The sequence below is a fragment of the Tachyglossus aculeatus genome, chromosome 10, assembly GCF_015852505.1.
Source record: "Tachyglossus aculeatus isolate mTacAcu1 chromosome 10, mTacAcu1.pri, whole genome shotgun sequence".
NCBI classification, from domain to species: Eukaryota; Metazoa; Chordata; class Mammalia; order Monotremata; family Tachyglossidae; genus Tachyglossus; species Tachyglossus aculeatus.
Window position 1 is genome coordinate 42,652,526 of NC_052075.1, and position 21,059 is coordinate 42,673,584.

The 21,059-nt window shown below is 56.3% G+C and overlaps 1 protein-coding gene across 1 annotated transcript in view; it reads left to right on the forward strand.

The window, feature by feature from the left end:
* SND1 (staphylococcal nuclease and tudor domain containing 1) overlaps positions 1-21,059 on the forward strand; it is a 397,553-nt gene that overhangs the window by 369,143 nt on the left and 7,351 nt on the right. The window contains exons 17-18 of the mRNA XM_038752145.1: positions 15,870-16,058; positions 20,594-20,735. Of these exons, the coding sequence (XP_038608073.1) occupies positions 15,870-16,058; positions 20,594-20,735 (331 nt within the window). The remainder of the gene's footprint in view (positions 1-15,869; positions 16,059-20,593; positions 20,736-21,059) is intronic.

Sequence of the window (21,059 nt, forward strand, 5' to 3'; positions counted from 1 at the left end):
GCACGGAGCCCCTAGGCCGAGACTGACTTCCTGCCCTGGGGGAAGGAAAGCCCTGTGGGCCGTGGGCAGAGAGGGGGGCCCGGGTTCTAATCCTGGCTCCACCACTTGTCTGCTGTGTGACTTTGGGCGAGTCACTTCCCTTTATGCCTCAATCACCTCATCTGTAAAAAATGGGGTTAAAAAGTATGAGCCCAGTGTGAGACAGGGACTGTGTCCAACCTGATTAACTTGTACCTACCCCAGTGCTTGGCACATACTGAATACTTAACGAGTAGCATGATCATCATTATTATTAATATTACTACCATTAGTCCCAGCTCTGCTTCTTGTCTGCTGTGTGACATTGGGCAGTTCACTTCACTTTGTGCCTCAATTCCCTGATCTGCAACATGGGAATTCAGTACCTGTTCTCTCTTTTACACTGAGCCCCTCACAGGACCTGATTATCCTCTATCTACCCCAGCGCTTAGTATAGTGCTTGGCATATTGTAAATACTTAAAAAATGCCACAGTTAATTGAAGAGATCCCTAGAAATGGCTCTCAGGCCTCACCTGCTCCTTATCAGCAGGTGTGCATGTGTGGGTGGGGTTGGGGCATTTGTCTTTTGGTTCATCCTGTCCCTTGGCTGGTGCCTCAAACAGTGTCCCCCTTAAAATCAGACCTCCCCAGGGTGGGTACAGGAGAATAGGCAAGTTGAGGGCCAGTGGTCGTTTGCTGGTACCCAGCCACTTCCCAGAGCACGGCTTTGGAGTCAGAGGTCATGGGTTCAAATCCCCACTCCGCCAATTGTCAGCTGTGTGATTTTGGGCAAGTCACTTAACTTCTCTGTGCCTCAGTTACCTCATCTGTAAAAATGGGGATTAAGACTGTGAGCCCCCCGTGGGACAACCTAATCACCTCATAACCTCCCCAACACTTAGAACACAACTTGTGACTCTGTGCTCATCTCCCATCTCAAAAACCTCCAGTGGTTCCTGTCCTTCCGGGCATCAAAAGGAAACTCCTGACCCATCAGCCCTAAGGTCTTCAATCAGCCCTCTCCCCCAACTTATCTTCACTCCTCTCCCGCTACCCCCAGCTAATTCACCTCACTCCTAACAGCCAAACCCCTCACTGAGTCTCATTCTCGCATCTCTCGTGGTCATCTGCGTTCTCACGCCTGGGGTCCATCCTCTTCACATCCAGCAGACCACCACCCTGCCCATTTTCAAAGCCCTTCTGAAATTTTGTTTCCTCCAGAAGGTCTGTGATTTATCTCTCTTCTCCCCACCGTGTACACCCTCCCTACAGCCACTTCAACACTTCCACATCCCCAATACACTTGAGTTCTCACCCCCTAAACCCATAGGTGGTCTCTCCCAATCCTCTGTAGTACTGACTTGGGTATTTCTAAACTCTGTCGCTTCCCCCTACTTGTAATTTATCTCAATTTCCGTCTCCCTGGTTAGATTGTAAGCTCCTTGAGGACAGGAATAGTGTCTACTGATTCCATTTTACTCTCCCAGGCTCACTGTGAGCAGGCAACATGTCTACCAGTTCTGTTATTGTATTTTACCAAGCACTTAGTAAGGTGCTCTGTAATAATAATAATAATAATAATAATAATAATAATAATGGTATTTGTTAAGCGCTTAACTATGTGCCAGGCACTGTACTAAGCACTGGATATAGTAAGGGCTCAACAAATACCACAGTGATCGATTGACATGCTCAGGAAAGACTAGTCACAGGTTGTTTGGGAAGCAGATGATGATTTTCTACTATTCAGTCCTCCCTGTGAACATCCCCTCTCCAAAGTCTAATAATTATAATTATTATGGTATTCGTTAGGCACTTACTATGTGCCAAGCACAGTTCTAAGCGCTGGGGTAGATACAGGGTAATCAGGTTGTCCCTCGTGGGGCTCATAGCCTTAATTCCCATTTTACAGCTGAGGTAACTGAGGCAGAGAGAAGTTAAGTGGCGTGCCCAAGGTCATACAGCACACTAGTAGCAGAGCCGGGATTAGAACCCACGACCTCTGACTTCCAAGCCCGTGCTCTTTCCACTAAGCCACGCTGCTTGTCTAGATTTGAAGCCTCGAGGGTGGGAGGGGGCTGAGTGAGTGACTGTTTCCTCTCTGCTTGGCCCAGGCCCCCATGGGCAGTCAGCTCTAGCAGAAGGCATGAGAAGCAACGTAGCCTAGTGGAAAGAGTACAGGGCTAGGAGTCGGAGGACCTGGGTTCTAATCCGTGCACCGCCAGTTGCTTGCTGTGGGTGACCTTGTGCAAGTCACTTTACTTCTCTGTGCCTCAGTTCTCCTGTTCTTCCTCCTACGTAGACTGTGAGCCCCACATAGGACAGGGACTGTGTCCAACCTAATTAACTTGTATCTACCCCAGCACTTAAGAGTAGTATTTGACCTAGAGTAAGCACTTAACAAATAGCAGAAAAAAGAGGGCAGAGCAGTTTTGTTGGGGCATGGGGCCTAGCCCACTTTTGGGGTCTCCCCAGGGCCTGTCAGAGAGACATCCACACCTCAGCCTGAGTGGGGGTGGAGTATTCTCAGGGGTTCATTTGGAGGGGAATGGGCAGAACAGGGATTCAGAACAGGGCACTGGATTCAGCCTCAGGAGGGAGTAGCTCTGTCACCCCCACAGCCTGTCCAGTTTCCCCAGGACTGTGGGGCGTGGGCATACTGGGCATGTGTGGAGTGTTGCTGTGCTCAGGGTGTTGCCGAGATTTGCTGTTTTTCCCCCACTCTCTTCCCCCAATCCTCTTTAGAGGCTGCAGCTAGGGGAAGCTAACCGAGGTGGTCCTGGGCAGTGGGGGTGAGGGTGGTTGTGTGATGCGGGGTGGGCATCAGGGTGAATGAGACCCTTGGCATTGAGGCAGTTATCCTTCTGCCAGGGCCAGTGCCTTTGTCACAGTTCCCCTAAGCGGGCAGTGACCCCTGCCCCGCTAAGCCAGTTGGCTCCCTTGTGGCTGGGAAGTGAGCCCTAGTGGTGCAGGTGGGCTTGAAGTGAGGAGAAACTGGGGAGGCTTCTGGGTGCCATGTTTTCCTTCCCTCATGCCACTTCCCTCAGCAAGCTGTCCTTCCCTCCACTGGTTCTTACCCCACAGCTGCTGCTCCTGCTGCCCCTGCTGCTGCTGCTTCTGCACAGCCTGGAGGACTGGTGTCACCAATGCGAGCAGAAAGCAAACCAAGCTCCCCCGGCCCTCCCATCCCCTCCAGAGCCCAAATGAGTCCCGTGTGTCCCCCAGAGCCTAGGAGAATCTGCTGTCTGAGCAGTCTCTCAGACGAGCCCTAGTAAGCCTCCCATACCCACAGAACTTTTTAGTCCACCCGCACACAATTTCTCTTCTGGTCTCAGAGCCCAAATCCCTTCTCCATTTGTCATGCCACCGGCAAGTCTGCCGGCTGTGCCCTGCCAAGATCATTTTCTACTTCCACAGTACCATCTATCCATCTGCCATGACCCATGATGACCCAGCCCTCCTGAACATTTCCCCTCCCATCAGCCCGGGGTCAGTTTCCAGGGAGGCGGGCAGAGTGGCCTGCATCTGGTTGATGGGAGATCCAGGAAGGAAAGTAGAGCATCCCAGAAGCCGTTCAGGTCCCACTGGACCTATCATCTCTGACCCTTTTCTCCAGGCCCCTGCCCCTCGCCTCCAGCCACGTCGCCACATCCCCTGGTCATCGGCCAGTCTCGGACTTGGAGATTTTGGACACCGGTGAGGAGGCTTCTTGAGTAGCGGCAGCCTCATCTGCTTCTGGCCTTGGCACCCTTGCCTTGGCTGGGCTCCATCTCTGCCTTAGGGGCAGTAATGACCCTATTCAAGGAGAAGCTTCCCCTCGGGGCTCCCGCTCTAACCAGGGAGACAGACATCAAAATGTTCCAACACTGAGAACAAGAGTCAGACAGGAGTAGAGCTGAGGTCCGGATAGGTAGGTGAACGTACCATTGAATGTTCTTACCAACATATAGGGGTCATGGGTAAAATAAGGTGATGGTAATGGTGATTATGATGATGTTGAGGGTGGTTTTGAGGTGTATAAGGAAGCGTAATGGGTCTCTCCAGGACCCTCCTGCCTTTGGGCTCCCTCAGGCAGCTCTCAGCGTCGTTCGTGGTCCTCTTGAGCCTCCGGGCATTTCAGACCTTCTGCTGTCCTCGACTCCACTTGGACAGGGCAACCCAGTACCCTGATATCTGTCTGCTGATGCCCCTAGAGCTGCTGGCAGCAGGGGCAGGAGGGATTTGTCCGGGAGCTGGCAGAGCTGAGCTGCCAGATGTCCTCTCTCTCCGCTCCACCTCAGTGCCAGGAAGAGACCATTCAGACAGGCTGCCTACCCGATAGCCCAGGGCAGGACCTGCCTCCTGGGGCTTGCAAAGGATCCCACAAGCTGTCCTTCCTAGGGCTTAGGTCTTTGTCAGCATCTCAGCTCGGGCCCTGCACCTCATCAGTCTACATCTGCTCTCTCATGGACACCTTGTCTGAGGTGCCTCCCTGACAGGGCTTTGTTGTGGAGGCCATGCGTGGACACCGCTGCCCTAGTAGACTCCTGTCGGTAATACACTTTGGAGTGACAGACGGCTTTACTTGGGTTGCTTTACTTGGGTTGCTCTCCTAGTGCCGCTTAACAGTCCCAGGGAGCCAGGCAGGAGCTGTCCCCTACCTGTCCCTGGACTGACAGGCCAATCTAGTAGCCCGCTTTGCCCCAGGTCCCAGAGGGGGTGGTCCAGAAGGCACCAGGAGGTCTTTGGCCTGTGGCTGGTGCCGCCAAAGCAGTTCAATAAGGGTTCTGGGTCCTGCATTTATTCATCATCACCCCACTCGACAAGATTTTTGTATCATTAAAACTCGAGTGGGACTAATGGCATTATCAAAGAACTGAGTCTAGCATAAGGGGTGGGAGAGAAGAAAAAAAGGAGAGGAAAGGAGGGAGAATGAAGAGAAAGGCAAGAGGGCACTGAATCTCTTACTTATATTGCACTCTCCCAAGTTCTGCATACGATAAGCACATAGTGAATTAACCTTTCCCCCACCCCACCACCAAATGTCATCCGTTGTACTCATCGTTCTGCTCTTCCTTCTCCTTCTGCGTGCCCTAGGCTATCACCCCTTACAGTCATTTGGTATAAAAAATATTTATTTCACCCTCCAAATATCGATTTGGAGGCCATCTTATGAGCACATCCAGTGTATTTATCTTCAGAAAGATTTATCCAGGTGCCCTACCTGGTTGGGACTGTTTAGGGGGAGTGGAGGGTCTGAAATTGAGAACACTGGCACATCCAGAATTCTGCCAGCCACCGACACGTTGGACAAACATCAAGTGAATTAAATAAAATATTTATGTGGGCACAGCAGACACTGATGTAAGAGCTGACGTAAGGTGGAGAGCGCAGAAGGGGATGGATGAGTCCTGTTACCCACAGGAGGGTGGGGAAAACGAATCCGGGAAGCACCCCAAGTTGTCAGAGAAGACTTTGTGGATGGAGCGGGATTTCGGGATGCCTTTGGGAGATGGAAGGGAAGAGTTTTTGTAAGCTGGGAGAGGCACAGAGAGGGGCCCAAAACCGGGGGTGGATGGCGGTGTAGCAGGGCAACTTGGGAGGGAGACGAAGGGAGGCCAAGGGAGAAGATAGGCTGCAGAGGGCAGTGGGCTGCAGGGATCAGTTTGGGGATGAAGAGTTGAGGGAGCTGCTAAGTGCCTAGTGGGGACTCCTCTGCCCCCGAGAGACCCCTCCAACCTCGGGGCTGGGGTCTTGGGTGTAGCCTGGGTAGGGGGGACCTGAGTCCTTCCCCCAGCCCCGCTTACCCAGATTTGGGAGCCGTGCAGGCAGAGTCTTGTCGCCTGCACTCGTGCACCTCTCGACAATCACAGAAATAAAGCCAAGAAACAGCATGTGAAGAGGGCAGACCCCTGGAGAGCCAGAGCCACCCCTGCCGGCCTTCCTGACCCTGTTGGTCACCATTAAGGCCCTGGTCATTCAAACCACCTCCCTGGGGTTAGAGGGAGTGACCTGTGCTGTGGCCAGACCAGTGCAGCAGTGCGGTGGACCGAGCCCAGGCTGGGAGCAGCCTGCCGAGGTCCCCGACCTGGGCCGCCACACGGCACAGGGGGGAGGAACTGGCGAGCCTGGGGGACTGGAAAGGTGGGGAAGGTCCCCTTGAGAAGCCTACTTATTGCTGTGGGCCCAATGTGGCTCAGGGAGGAGGCAAGGAGTCCCGTGGTGGTGTACCAGACGGGCAGCAGAGCAGGGCAGGTAGGGGAGAGCAGCCAGGTCCATGCAGAGCTGAAGGAAAAGATGTGAGGTGGGGGCAGGTCTAATAATTTCCCTTTTGTCAGACACAACACATGGCCTTCTAAGCTAAGAGATTTGAAGTTCCCCCTTGCGCCCCTCCTCTGCACACCCCCTCTGCCCACGCTGCCCTACCCCAGCCCCTCCCTTCCTCTGCACTCTCCAGAGTAGAGTGTTGACCTGGCTTCCCTGCTCTCTCACTCGCGACCTACCATCCTCTCCCTGGTTCTCCTACACCCGGGAGTGCTTATTGTCAAAGTTCTGCTGCCGCTCAGCAGTTTGTAATTCCGAGCCCGATTTCAGCCAAGGAAACAAAACCGGCTGATGAATACAGACCCGGGAAGGTGAGCAGAAAAGCGTAAACAGCCTCTCCCAGACAAGGAGGGGCCGGGGGGTGCTTTCTTAACCATTTAGTTTAATAAGATGAATATCTGCAGTGTGGAGTTATTCTAATAGGATGGATATCTGTCTGATCTATTGGCCTGCAGGATGGTTATGAGTTTTAAATTTCCTCGTCTCCACAGCAATAAATCCTCTGGGCTTTTCCATTATAAACTTGGTTTTCAGTTTGAGACAGGGAGGAAGGTTTTATTCTGGGCTGGTAGTTGCTTGGGGAGGGGGAGGAGGAGGGGGGAGCGTTCCGCCTGGGTGCTCTGTTTTAAAGTGCCGGATTGGGGCTGCTCTTACTTCCTGCTCCCTGACTGCAGCTCTTTTCCCCTCCGTCCCTCTCCGTCCTCTCTGCCCCCTGCCCAAACTCGCCAGACAATTGCTTGGCCTCCCTGCCCACCTTGGATTCGAGCACTTCCATGTTTTCCAGCCCCTTCTGGGCACCTGAAGGAGTTTTGAAGGGTTGAGAGGAAAGGTTTTCGTCTCCCAGAGCTCATCCACTTTGGGGTTGAGAGGCTGCAGCCTCCTCAGGTCAGATTTCTGCCTTGGTTGGCCCTCCCCAACCTGGGACCCTCAGTTGAGGCAGTGATGGAAAGCAGGAATTGATGGCCTTGGGGAGATCTGGGGGCGGGGAGGGAAGGTCTTGCTGTGCCTGAGCTGTCTGAGAAGAGGCTCACTCTCACCTGGTCAGATTTGGGGTGCCCCCCACACACACACACACACTAGGGAGTTGCTGCCTGTCCCCTCTTGGGATCCCAGAGCAGGCATGACCTTGAACTGCGCAGCCCTCCCCTCCTTCCAGTCTCACCCCATCCCTCCCTCCCTCTCTCTGGAGGGAAGCGGTGCTGAGTTCCCAGGATAGGGCTGGACAGAGCCGGCGGCAGGGAATAGATGCAGTGAATCCCAGAGGGTAATGAGCCCAGGATGCCGTTAACTGGAATGCTCAGCTTGGCATCATTGCCCAGATGAGCTCAGGAGAATCATGGCTGATAGTAATCAGTGCTTTCCTCAACTGAAAGATTGTCTCCTGATGCTCATGGCTCAGCCAGGGCCGCAGGAGGCCCGGTGGGTTTCCTCAGGCCTGATCTCCTGATACCTTGTGATACTGCTCTGACCCTGTCGAAGCAGCCGAAACTCAGCCCAACTTGTCTCCCGGCCATAGGATCCTTATGGGGATAAAGAGATCCAGCCTCTTCCTTCCTTGCCCCCTCCCCAAGGCCCTCAGGCAGCTCTCTGCTCTGCTGGGATGCCTGCTGAGTTTGGAAGTTCTTCCAAAGGGCCAGGGCAGCCAGAGCACCCGTTCCCCCCGAGATGGGGCCCGCCCAGGGGGTCTGGGATCGCACACTCGGAGCTTCCTGATGGCGGGCCAGGTGGGGATGCTGCCTCTTCGGAGACCTCAGATCGTATTCCAAAGCCATTACTGGATCAGACAGGTGGTCTGCCTGGCTTGGTGCTCAATAGGCTGTTTGGAGGTCAGAGGTAATGGGGTGACTCCTTCCTCAACAGCCCTCCTAAAGCTTAGGTCACTTTAACATCCCCAAATTTTCTTCCTAATAGTCGTATTTATTGAGCACTTACTCTCTGAGAGCACTGTACTAAGAGCTTGAGAGAGTACAGTATAACAATAAACACATTCCCTGCCCATAACAAGCTTATAGTCTAGGGGGTAGCAGTTAAGCTCTCCCACATTGTAGCTCCCCTCCTGCTCTCATGTTCCTTCTCCCCATCTGTGACTACAGCAGAGCAGCTCTGGGCTGTGGAGTGGCAGAGAGGCATAGCATACTTGGCACAGTAGGAACTGCTTTCAGGAATAAAGTGCCTCCATGGGGTGCACGAGAATCTGGCCCATGACCCTCCCGCACTCAGCCACACCCTAGGGTGGAGGTGGTGAGAGGCGTGCCTGTCAGCGGTGTCTCCTGCTCCCACCGTCTTCAGGCAGGCTGCCGGGGGAGCTGTAGGGTGAGGTGGGCTTAGGGGGTCACTGCTTTTCACACTGGGGTGGGCCTCTCTCTTGCACTGTTACCTCTGTGTCTTTCCCTTTAAGAAGCCCCTTCAGCACCCAGGAGTTCAGAGGATCTTCATGTCTGCCCTCTGATCCCAGCAAGGCTTCCTGCATTGATTGGGGCACCCCTGGCAGGGGCGGAGGGGAGCGGGACAGTTTCTGCTGACAGTGGAGTAGGCAGAAGGCAGAGCCAGGCTAATAGGACTACCGTAACCCCCTTTGAGGGAACCCGGCACAGATTCTCCCCTCAGAAACGCAGAGCGGGATCGGCCGGACCGGAGGAGTGGGGCCGAGGGGCCTCCCGGCGGCTCTGGGGACCTTGTTAAGCTGAGCTGGGTTTGGGACGTCTGGTTAACTGGGGAGAAGGGAAATAATTGAGATTAATGGGGTCCCTTTGTCCTGTCAGCAGGATGGGCAGAGAGGAGAATTGGCTGCCAAGCTGCTGGGCCGTCCTGGGAACAAACCCCTTCCACCCCTTCTCTGTTCCTCTCCACTCCCACTCCCATCCATCCCCAGAGACTGCAAAGACTTAAAAGGATTTGATTCCTGGTTCTTCCCAAACATTAGGGGTGACACAGAGTCAACCTGAGAGCTTTTTGGAAGCCCCCAGCACTGGGTCGGGAGAAGGTAGGACAGGTGGAGAGGGACCATGTCTTACCAACTCCATTGTATTGTACTGTCTCCTAAGCGTTTATTCCAGTGCTCTGTGCACAGTAAGTGCTCAATGAAGACCATTGATTGATTGGGAGCAGAAGCTTGGTGGGCAAAGCCAAGTTCCCCATCCCTGCTCAGGGTCAGCAGCTTGGGAGGAGTCTTGATCTCTGCCCTCCCTTTACTGAGCAGCGAGGTTGGACACAGACAGGGGCAGAGGCGGCAAAGCCAGCCACGACACAGCTTCTTCAGCATCTTGTGTGTCCCGTTGCTAGGCTGGAGCTGCTGGCGGTGCTGACTCTTCCTGCCTCTTGCTCATCTGTGAACATTCCAGGGCCGGGTCCGCAATCCAGACCCAGCTCCCCCTCCCCGAACCCCAGGCTCACCCGCCACTGCTCTCTGCCCAGCCTGGTTCAGAGGTGGGCAGCCTGTGGGAAGAGGTGCCTCTGCAGCCTGAAGCCCTGTGGAGTCTGGGCATGCATGGTGAATACCCTGGCACCCTGGATGCCAGGCACCTCCAAGGAGGGTGAGCCCAAACCCTGGCGTCTGCCTTGCTCACTCAGTCTGCTGCTTTTCCCTGGGGCGTGCGCTGACCTCCCTGAAGCAGAGAACCATCCCTCTCCCAACCCCCACCTCCACTCCCCGCAGCATGGCGTAGTGGGTAGAGCACGGGCTTGGGTGTCTGCTGTGTGACCTTGGGCAAGTTGTTTACTTCCATGTGCCTCAGTGACCTCATCTGTAAAATGGGGATTGAGACTGTGAGCCTCACATGGGACAGGGACTGTGTCCAACCTGATTTTCTTGTATATATCCCAGCACTTAGTGCAGTGACTGGAAGATAAGAAGTGCTTAATAAATGCCATAATAATTATTATAGAAGCAGCGTGGCTTAGTGGAAAGAGCACAGGCTTGGGAGTCATAGGTTGTGGGTTCTAATCCCAGCTCTGCCATTTATCAGCTGTGTGACTTTGGGCAAGTCCATTAACTTCCCTGTGCCGCAGTTACCTCATCTGTAAAATGGGGATTAGGACTGTGAGCCCCATGCGGGACAAACTGATTACCTTGTGTCTACCCCACTGCTTAGAACAGTGCTTGGCACATAGTAAGTGCTTAACAAATACCATCATTATTAATTATTATTATATCTTACACACACACACACACACACACGCACACTCTCTTTCTTTCTTTCTCACTCACTCCGGTCCCATCTCTCCTGCAGAGTGCCAGGCCTAGAGGCAGTTCCACAGTCAGTGTCGCTCAGACTAAAAGTCCTGGCTGTGGTCACTGGGCCCGCTCCCAGGGGGACTCGCCATTTCAGGGCTGAGAACAGGCCTCCTGAGCCAGAGACCTTGGGACTATCCCTTAGAACAGCTGCTGAAGGAGAGGCCCCAGGGAGCAGAGAGGGTCAAGCCTGGCTCCTGGCCTCCAGCCCCAGGTTTTCGTAGGAAGCCGAACATTCTGCCTTCCTTATTGTCTGCACCAAAGGAACAGATTGCATCAGTTTGTAAACTGTGTTACCGCTCGCAAAGTCCTGGAGTCAGCAGGTTTGCATTTTCCGGCAGACACTGCTGCTGCTGCTGCTGCTCCATCACCTCCTCGGACAGGACTGAGCAGTGGGGAGAGACTCAGAGGGCTCCAGGCTTCCTTCACCACCCCTACCCCCTGACTCCCCCTTAGGGTTTCCCCAGAACCGCTGCCCTCCCCTCGTAAACTGTGCCAGTCTGTGCCCGCCGCATCGCATCGCGGAGGTCGAGTGGCAGCAGGGAGGCCCTGGATGCCCTGGGGGCTGAGGGCAAGGAATCGTGGCTCCATTGCAGGCACCCCTGACTCTCAAAGGTACGGGAAGGACTTGGGTGACACAGCCACCCTCAGCCACTCCTCAGCCGGGGCCTCCCCGGGGATCAGGCTGGCACTAATGAGGCCCAAGAGACATTCCCAGGAGCCGCCTCCCCACAGCGGGGCTTGCTGCTTGCGCTGGGCCACCCTTCTGGGAACAGAAGGTGTCTTGCCTAGTTCAGGGCCCACAGCAAGCTGCCTCTGGCTCCCTGATTCCCCCTCCCTAGTTCCAGGCATGCTGGATAGCAGCCATGCTCTTCCGTTGGGCTTTGGCGGAGGCCCCAGGGCTCAAGCCGACTCCCCAGGTGGCACACCTTTACCCTCCCCCCAACCCGGCTGCTCGGCAGGTGGCACCCAGAGGTCTGGCTGGCCTTCCAGCTCCCCAGGAGTGGTCAGGGAGAAGGGCGAGGAGGCCGAGATTCCTGGGCTAGCTCCCTTCCCATGTGCCCTACTCCAAGCCCCTCCCCCGGACCCGGCCTTCCACTGCTACTGGCTACTATATCGCTGGATCCTCTGCCATTATTCCCTACCATAGTCTCCATCCTTGACCTGACCAGTTCACCCAGGGGGCATGCAGGGCACCCCCCACCTCGAGATGGGATTTCCGGTCGTCGCCAGTCTTGGGCTGTCCAAGGGAGGCTCCAGAGATTTCCCAAATCTCCTGAGACGTTCTGCACATTGGCATCGTTGCACCTGCTGGCCGGGAGGAAGGGGGCAAATGTGCGTGCATATGTGTCCCTCTTTCTTGCACCTGCATGAGCTCTTTTGGGCTCCATCACCGACCCCACGGTCCAACCCAGGCAAGGCCCTTCAGGTGCCAGGCCTCTGATTGACTGCTAAGCTGCAGTTGTTCAGGGGAGACCATAGCACATGGCCCTTTGGGTGTCATCCCAGGCCTGACCCCCTCAAGGTGTTTTGGATCAGAGGAGAAGTCGATCTGCCCTGAGGCCCTTGGTCCCAGCAGGCCTCAGTGAGCTGTGTGAACCTTTCCCAGAGCCAGGGCTCCCTGCTGGAGAGCGGGACTCATGGTCTTAAGGAGACCTGTGGGATGGTGCCTCGGGGCTGGGGAGGAGGCCACTGATGGGACAGGAAGTCTACTGGGGCTCTCCTCCCAGTGGAGAATTCTCCCTCAGCCCCCTATCCCAGACCCCTTGCCTCTGTGACTCTGTTACTTGCCAAGGAAAGAAGGGGTGGCCAGAGCAGTGGGTCCATTGTGATGTCGGCATACTGGCTGGGTGTGGGGAGCTCTTCCCCACTAATTAGAGAAACCCAAATTAACAGCCTGTGCCGTTTGTATTAATTTGGTAAATAAGCCAGAACAATTTCATTAGCGGCACATTAATGTGCTTGGGTGCGGGCAGGAGGACAGCACCGGGAACCAGGGTCTGGGATCGATGGTGGTTCCCCCACCAGCCCCAGTGGGGAGGCAGTCCCTGGCTCTGCAGTGGGGGAGACCCCCATAGCGGGGAGAGAGCGGGTCAGGCTCTCTGGAGATGGGATCTGCCCTTGAAGCCAGAGAAGAGAGATAGGTGGAACACCTGGGTGATGCTCTTGCTGACACGAGAGAGCCATTTTTTTCCCCTCTCTTCTCTGGCTGGGCGTGGCTAACCCTAAACCCCATGTACCGGTGTCAGGTGTGTGCTGTCTGCTGGATTCTTAAGAACAACAATAGTAGTAATAATAATAATAGTATTTAAGCATTTACTATGTGCCAGGCACTGTACTACGAGCTGGGGTAGATATATGGTAAAGGAGTCGGACCCAGTCCCTGTCCCACATAGGGCTCACAGTCTTAATCCCCATTTTACAAATGAGGTAACTGAGACACAGAGAAGTTGTGAATTGCCCAAAGTCACACAGCAGATAAGTGGCAGTGCTGGCATTAGAACACAGGTCTTTCTGACTCTCAGGCTCTTGCTTTGTCCACGAGGTCACGCTGCTTCTTAGCAGAGTGGGTGCCATAGCCAGGCTGAAAGGCCCCGGGGCAGCTGAGGAGGTCCATTGGGCATGGCTCAAGGCCACCTCTGTAGACCTCTTTCAGCCCCCAGTGGGCTGGGCTTTGCTGCTTCAGCTACCTGATTTCAGCTAGTCTGGGGCAGCCTGGCCAATGGGCTGACTTCTCTTAGTATTTCCCCTAACTAGAATTTAGTTCTGCACACCCCGCTGCTTGTGGGCACTGCCGGCTCCCTTGTATTGTACTTTCCCAAGGCCTTAGCACAGTGTTGTGCACCAAGTACTCAGTAAATATCATTGATTGATTGATTAATGGGGAGCGGGGAGACCTTTCTGCCACCCAGGTCCTCACAGGCTGCTCCCCCAGCTGGCACAGAGCCCCGAGTCCCTTCTCCTTCCTCCTGGGACACCAAGATCCCACGTGGCCTGTAGGCCTGTATGAGGAAAGGGCATGAGGGAGCTTCTTGGCCGGTGACGGACACCGCCCTCTGTGTCCATAGCTCTGCTTTCTCCCTCCATCCCGCCTCCACATCGAGGAAGCTGTGTCAGTCCAGGAACCACCATCTGCACGGAGGCTGCTCCCAACCTAGGCCTCCTCTGAGCAGGCCTCAGCAAGGGGATGGGGAAGTCCGGGCTGTCTGGGGGTCTGCTGGTGGCGGCGGGGGTTGGGAGCTGGAGCCCACGGAGGCCGGAGAGTGGCAGCCCCATTAGCGGCTCTCAGCCTTGCGTGATCTTCCCTCGGGCGCTCTCGTTTGATCGAGAAGTGGCCGCAGCGGTGGCAGTGGCAGGAAGAAAAGGGACACAGAAGCCCATGGGCAACAGCTTTTTCTCCCTCTGCATGCGAGAGGGATGCAGCAGCTGCGCAGTGCCTGGGGCCAGAAATTTGTTCCTGTGGGGCCTGCTGGGCCTGGAGACTTGCCAGGCATGAGTTAGTGTATGTTGATCCTGGGCAGGAGCGAGATCCCCAGCCCCAGATTACCTCTTCCAGGTGGGCTCTGCTGGCCACCTGGGCACCAACCCCAGTGGGACCTCACCTGAGCAGGGAGTCAACCCTGTGGTGGCGAAGGGCCTCAGGTCTGTGCCCACTTCCAGAGGCCTCCCACTTGGAAATGGTGGAGGAAGTGGAGAGGCTGGGACCATGGCGATGGCCATTCTACCCTGGCAAGGTGAAGTGGGGAGGCGTTCGTGCTCATACCGTTCATACCCATATCCAGGATTCGGGCCTCGTGATCCAGTGTCTGGGGTGGTGGTGTAGGGGCCAGCTTCCACATTTGCACCGCCGAACATGACTGTTGAAGTGTAGTTGCTTATGGCAGGAGGTGGGCCCCTGTTTCTGTTGGCATGCCTGCTCTCCATACAGTGTTCCTCCCCCTTGGCACCCCCCGCCCCCAACCGCCAACCTCCTGGTGAGGTACCTTCCAGAAAGCGGGAGGGCTGGAGGAGGTGCATTATTTAAAAGCCCAGACCCACTGCCAGCTCTTGATACACTTTTAGCTTTGTGCTGGGAGGCTGGAACGCAGCTTGTGGGCAGAGCAAAGGGAGCAGGCGCTAAGCATACTCCATCCCAGGGTGTCTGGGGCCATTAGAGGGGGTCTCACCTGACGCCAGGTGGGGTACTGATCTGGCAAAACAGCTGGCACCAGGCCACCAAGCAGGCATGAGTCCTAATCACCTCCCTGCCAGTCAGGGTAGGAGGTTTCATCTGGGCTATGGGAGCTGGTGGGCAGATAAAGGTGGGGCACAAGGGCTGTTTGGGCTGAGCTAGCTTGGGCTGACCTGGGTCAGGGATGGGAGCTGGTGTGGAACTGGGATTATTGTGGCTCAGTCCTGCCCATTCCCATCTCCCTCCCCAGAGCAGGTAGTCCTCTAGAACTCCAGCCCCCAGCTTCCCTGTGCCCCTGGCCCCTGCCAGCTCCATCCCAACCTCAGGCGAGTTCCCAGGTATTTAGATGGTCATTATATTGCTTAATCGAGCTTGACCTGCAAGGTCTTGGCGGGGGTCTGCCAGCCGAAAGGAGAAGGGCCAGCGAGTGGTGGCTCTCTGGCGGTTTCCTGGTGGGCCCCTCCCTCGTTCACTTAGCTCTGCGAGGCGGGGCACTGCTCCTCTCCACCAGCCCAGCACCCTGGGGCCCTTCCCCACCCCCAGCCACCACCCACCCACCCTCTGCCCTGGCAAAGGGCAAAGAGGTGCCCTGCCACTCTCGCCCTCCTGGGACTTAGTGACCTAGCAACCCCTAGCAGCCCAAACCCCAGGAACAGCCTTGCGTCCAGAGCTGTCTCTTCTCTGGGCCAGGTTGTCTCTGGGATCTGCGGTCAAAGCCAGATGTCCTGGGCAGAGCTCGCTCACTCTTCCCCGCCGTCGCCTGGCATCTCGGACTAAAACACTATTCCATGCAGAGCAGCCAGGCAGGCCAGTGGCTCCCCTTCCGTTGGGGCTCCTGGAGGCCGAGGACCAGTCAGATCGGCTCCCTGGACGGGAGGGTCAGACGGCAGAATTCCACGGCTCAGGGGGGCCCAGGCTGCTTTGTGAGCACCTACCTGGCCCAACGGAGGCTATTTGGCACTGGCAGCCCATGCCTGCTGCTCCCTGACTGTGTCCCTGATGGGGCATCGCCCAGTGTGGAGGGTCCAGCCTGGGTGGCATGAACGCCAGGGAACCCACTGGGACGTCAGCTGTCTGAGCTGGAGGCTGGGGAGCTCTGCCCAGGGCCGCCCTGTCTCACACCCCTGTGTCTTCTGTCTGCCTAGGTCGAGGTGGAGGTGGAGGGCATGGACAAGGCCGGGAACTTCATCGGCTGGCTGCACATCGACGGGGCCAACCTGTCTGTCGCCCTGGTGGAGCACGCGCTGTCCAAGATCCACTTCACTGCCGAGCGCAGCTCCTACTACAAGCCGCTGCTGGCTGCTGAGGAAGCCGCCAAAAAGAAGAAGGAGAAGGTGAGGAGCACTGGGTGACAGGCACGGAGGGAGCTGGGTGGGTGGCCCTTGTCTGCGCTCTCTGTCTTGCCAGGTTGGAAGGGGCCCCCAAGACAGATGGCAAGGATACTTCTTCACCCAACTAGGCCAGCCATTGAAAAAATCCGCACTGCCGAGCCCACACCAGACTACTAGGGCCTCCTCTCTTCAGAGCTGGGAGGGCCTGGGAGAAGATAAGAGTGACCCTGTGACCCTGGGGAAGTAGGACTGGAAGAGGTCAGAGAGATGGAGACTTGAGTGGTGACTTACTGTAAATAATGTAAATCCTTCAGATTTGGCTCAAGTCACTGTTTGCTGGTGCCCTGTGATAAAGCTAAGGAGTAATTACCAATGATTAATTAGTTCCACGGGCTGCATGTTTTTACTTCAGCCCAATTAAAAAAATCAGCATCTTGCTCTCCATCTCTCTCTCTCTCTCTCTCTCTCTCTCTCTCTCTCTCTCTCTCTCTCTCTCTCTCTCTCTCTCTCTCTCCCCCCCCCCCCCCCCCAATTTCTCTCCCTTCCTAGTGAGCCTGGGAGCTGAATGACACCCCTCACCCTACGCAGTAATTCCCACCAATTACTGCTCTCTGGCCCATGGCTCGCTCAGTCTAGGTGTTGAAACCCCATTTTGCAGAAGAGGGAACTGAAGCGACTTGCCTGTGATCACACAGTGGACAAATAGCACAGCCAGGATTAGAACGCAGGTTCTTTGATTCCCAGGCCTGTGCTCTTTCCATCAGGCCACACTGATTCAGATTGACTAGAATGAGGCACAGTGAGTAGGTGGGCTTGAAAGGAGCAAGGCTTGGAAGCTGGATTGCTGAAGTAGAGGAGCAGGCATAGGAGGAAGGGAGATCTGGTTGAGTGCCTTAAAGACCGTGGTCAGGAATTTCTGCTTGATGCAAAGAGAGGAATGGGCCACTATTGGAGGCTTTTGAGGAGTGGGCAAGAAGAGCTCAGAATAAGGATGTTTTAAGTATGGACTGGAGAGGGGAGACAGGATATGACCAGTGCTAGGCCCAACACAGAGGCAGTTGGGATGGAGAAGAAAGGGTGGTTTCTGGAGAAGTTGTGGAGTCCTAGCTTGAGTAGAGAGATCCTGGCTTTAGGAAACCTGGAAACTTCCCATTGAGCCAATCCAGAAGCAGGCCGGTGCCCAGCCCAGGAGCTGAGGCCCTGACTCCCGGTGGCAGCTGCTGCTGCTAAAGATGTCTAGTTCAAAAGCAGGCCCAGGTGGACAGGCTGAGAGGCCAAAAGCCACCAGGACCTCCCACAGAGCCTCCCTGCTCAGATCGCTCCATGCTCAAGCTTCTCCCTGCAGCCACTGTTGCCCTGAGAGGCCCCGGGGGGAGCCGAAAATGGGGACACCACCCTCCTCCGCCCTGCGTGGGCTTCCGGGTGTCAGTCCGCCCCAGGGCCCAGGCAGTGACTGCAGGCAGAGTGTCAGCCCCGGGGATTCCAGGTGATAGTGCTTCTTGTGGCTGATCTGAGCGGATTCAGCAGGAGAGCCTGGGATAGCAGTGGGGAAGTGGCATTAGCAGATGTCTTCTCGATGTATGCATCCTCGTGGTGCCATGCTGCACCCAGGGTGGGGAAAGCAGCGGACAAAGCTGGCGACAGTGGGCCACGGTAGCTGAGGGGAGGGGCTGTGGGGAAGGGCCGGGCCGAAGGCTCATTTTGGCCATCTGTCCCTCTGCTGTCTTCCAGGAGAAGGAAGAGAAATGACTGATCCCTCCCTCCCTTAATCCCACCTCTCAACCGCCTGAGGCTGGCCCAGCTTCTCTTCATCTTCCATTTGGAGATTGGCTGGCTGGGCCTCAGAGAGCAGGTATAGGGAGGGCAGGGCCCGGGCCTGACTAGCCCCGGCTGGAAGGCTAGTTCCCAGGGGTCCAGGTGCTGGGGCTTGGCAGGTGGCAGGATCCAGACTTCTCCTTCTCAGTAACTGTGGCCTTTAAGCCTTTGCTGTGTGCTGAGCATTGTACTAAGAACTGGTGCAGATAGAAGATAATCAGGTCGGACACCATCCTCCCTGACACTCCAGTCCTGAGAGGATCGATCAGTTGGGTCCGGAGACTGTCCCCTTCCCTGGCCAGCCCTTCAGAGCACCTTCCACCATCCCCAGCCCGGCCGTTCCTCACCCCCACAACTCGCCCGCCTGGTTGCCGAGCTCGCTCTGGCCTTGCCAACCACCACTGGCCTCCCCTGAGCCACCTCCCAACCTGGTGGGGAGGGAACCTGAGGGAGCCAGCCCTGGTCCCAGCAACACCGCAGTGGGCTAGGCAGCTGGCCCAGCCTGTCCGGGTAGGTTGTGTGGGGAGGGGCGGTTTCTTTAGCTACTTTTCAGTCTTAGGCCAAGCTGGCCCTAGGAAAGGCTAGCTAAGCCCCATCGCTGATGCCCTCCCTCTCCCCCCTCCCTCACACCATCTCCTCAGCCCACCCCTCGGCCCTCAGCAAGTACAGGGAGCAGAGTGGCAGCAGCAGAGGCTTGTATCTGGGTGTAAGGAGCCTGGTGCTGTCGCCCGAGGTAGTTTCTCAGTCAATCAATCAATCAGTCAATCGTATTTATTGAGCACTTACTGTGTGCAGAGCACTGTACTAAGCGCTTGGGAAGTACAAGTTGGCAACATATAGAGACAGTCCCTACCCAACAGTGGGCTCACAGTCTAAAAGGGGGAGACAGAGAACAAAACCAAACATACTAACAAAATAAAATAAATAGAATAGATATGTACAAGTAAAATAAATAGAGTAATAAATATGTACAAACATATATAGATATATACAGGTGCTGTGGGGAAGGGAAGGAGGTAAGATGAGGGGGATGGAGAGGGGGACGAGGGGGAGAGGAAGGAAGGGGCTCAGTCTGGGAAGGCCTCCTGGAGGAGGTGAGCTCTCAGTAGGGCCTTGAAGGGAGGAAGAGAGCTAGCTTGGCAGATGGGCAGAGGGAGGGCATTCCAGGCCCGGGGGATGACGTGGGCCGGGGGTCGATGGCGGGACAGGCGAGAACGAGGCACGGTGAGGAGTTGTCTGAGGACAACTCTCAGGAGTTGTCAGTAGCTCCTGTTCCTGGTCAGTGCATTCGGGATGTATCCTCACAGCTCCTGGGGCCTCTGCCATTCTCCCCCACAACCTCCACGCATCACTGCCTCCTTGGGTGCCTGGGGTACAGGCAGTGGGGAGGAAAGGGGATGGGACTGGAGTTAGTCCTCCCACTTGCCACTGCCACTGCAATCCGGGGGCTGGGGGATTGTGGGAAAGGAGGTGTTGGGGCCGGGGAACCCAGGAAGCAACGGAGAGGTCAGCCTAGTGACCGAAACAAACCCAGATGGGCTAGTGAGCCGCAGCAGAGGGAGCCACCCGTGTGAAGGGCGTCGGGCAGATAGCTTTGGCTCGGGGGGCTACGGGAGGCACATGAGGCTATGCCGGCTCACTTAATCTTGCACTAACGATCCGGCTGACACAATGGACAGCCGGAGTTTTTCTGAGGCGATACCAAATTAGCAGTCACCCCAGAGATCTTGGGAATGGCAGTGGGAAGAGATGGGGTACCAGAGACCTGACCCAGAAAATCCAAGGCTGGTCGGGGTGGGGGATAGGGCCAGTGTGCCCGGCACATGTCCCTCCCCACTGACCTCCTCCGGGAGCTGTCCCCTGGCACCCAGCCCCATCGGTGAAAGCAGAGGAGGGCTGTGAGGAGGAAGGGCATCCGGCTGCCCCTGGGAGCCTGGAGGCCTGGTCCACACCAGCATCCCTCAGTGGGCTCCCCGGGCAGGCGGTGGAGCGGGGCATGGGATGGCCATCCTGAGTATCTGGGCCCCGGTCTCTCCTGCTTCTCTGCTGCTGGGCCAGAGACCACCTCTCTGCCCAGCTCTGCTGACAGGCCTTACCACTCAGGCAATCTCCCGGCCGTTGGATTGGACTTGACACGCTGTCACATTGAATCAGCTTCTGAGCTGCCGGCGCCCTGACAGCCCAGTGTGTGTGGTGTAGGGAGAAGAGGAGGGAGAGGCGGGGAGGGTGAGGAGCAGGACAACCAGCAAACCCCAGTTGAGCCTCTCCTCTTCAGAGGTGGAGGGACAGGGCTTTTGAGGGGACCCCAGTGGGTGGTGTAAACTGAACGGAGACTTATCGGTCTCTCCTCTCCCCCAGCGCCTTCCCCGATTGCTGTCCTAGGAGGTGTTGTTGGGAAAAGGGTCCATTTCCTCTCATTGGCCCCTATGGCTCCTGGCCAGGGCAAAGAGAGGTTTGCCCAGGGTCGGCCTAGGGCTGCTTGTCTGGTAGCTTACTCAGAGAATGCCCGGTCCATGTCCATCATCCCCTGCACTGAGTGCCTCCCGTCTCTTGGCTGCCACCCTGCCATGCTCCCAGCCCTCCTACCCACCTCACCTTCCTTGAGCACTGCCACACACACACCCCCGCAGGCTGCCAGTCCTGCCTGTGGCCTGAGCATGCTCCCCTGCTCCCATCGCGCTCACCCACCTCACAGCCTCCGCTCTCTCTGTCCGTGCCCTCAGGTTTGGTCCCACTACGAGGAGAAACCCGTGGAAGAGGTCGTCCCCGTGCTGGAGGAGAAGGAGCGCTCGGCAAGTTACAAGCCGGTGTTTGTCACAGAGATCACCGACGACCTGCACTTCTACGTCCAGGACGTGGAGACCGGTGAGTGGGCCCGGTCCCCTACTCTAATCCACCATCCTCTCTGGCCTCTCTTAGAAAGCGGGAATGACAGATGCCCCCTGCCTCCCCACCCCCAACCTTGGGGGAGACTGCTGCTGAAAGCCCCACAGGAGGCTGCTTAGGGCAGAGTCCGCTCAGGGTTGGGAAAGATAGAGAGGCCTCCCTAGACTCCATACGAGGGCCAGCGTGGTAGGGGCCACCGGGCCAGGAGATAGGTGGTTCCTCAGCTGCCAGCACTGGGCATTTCTGTTTCTGGAGGTTAACTTTCCCCTGAATGAAGCAGGCTGGTTGCCATGGAAACAGGTA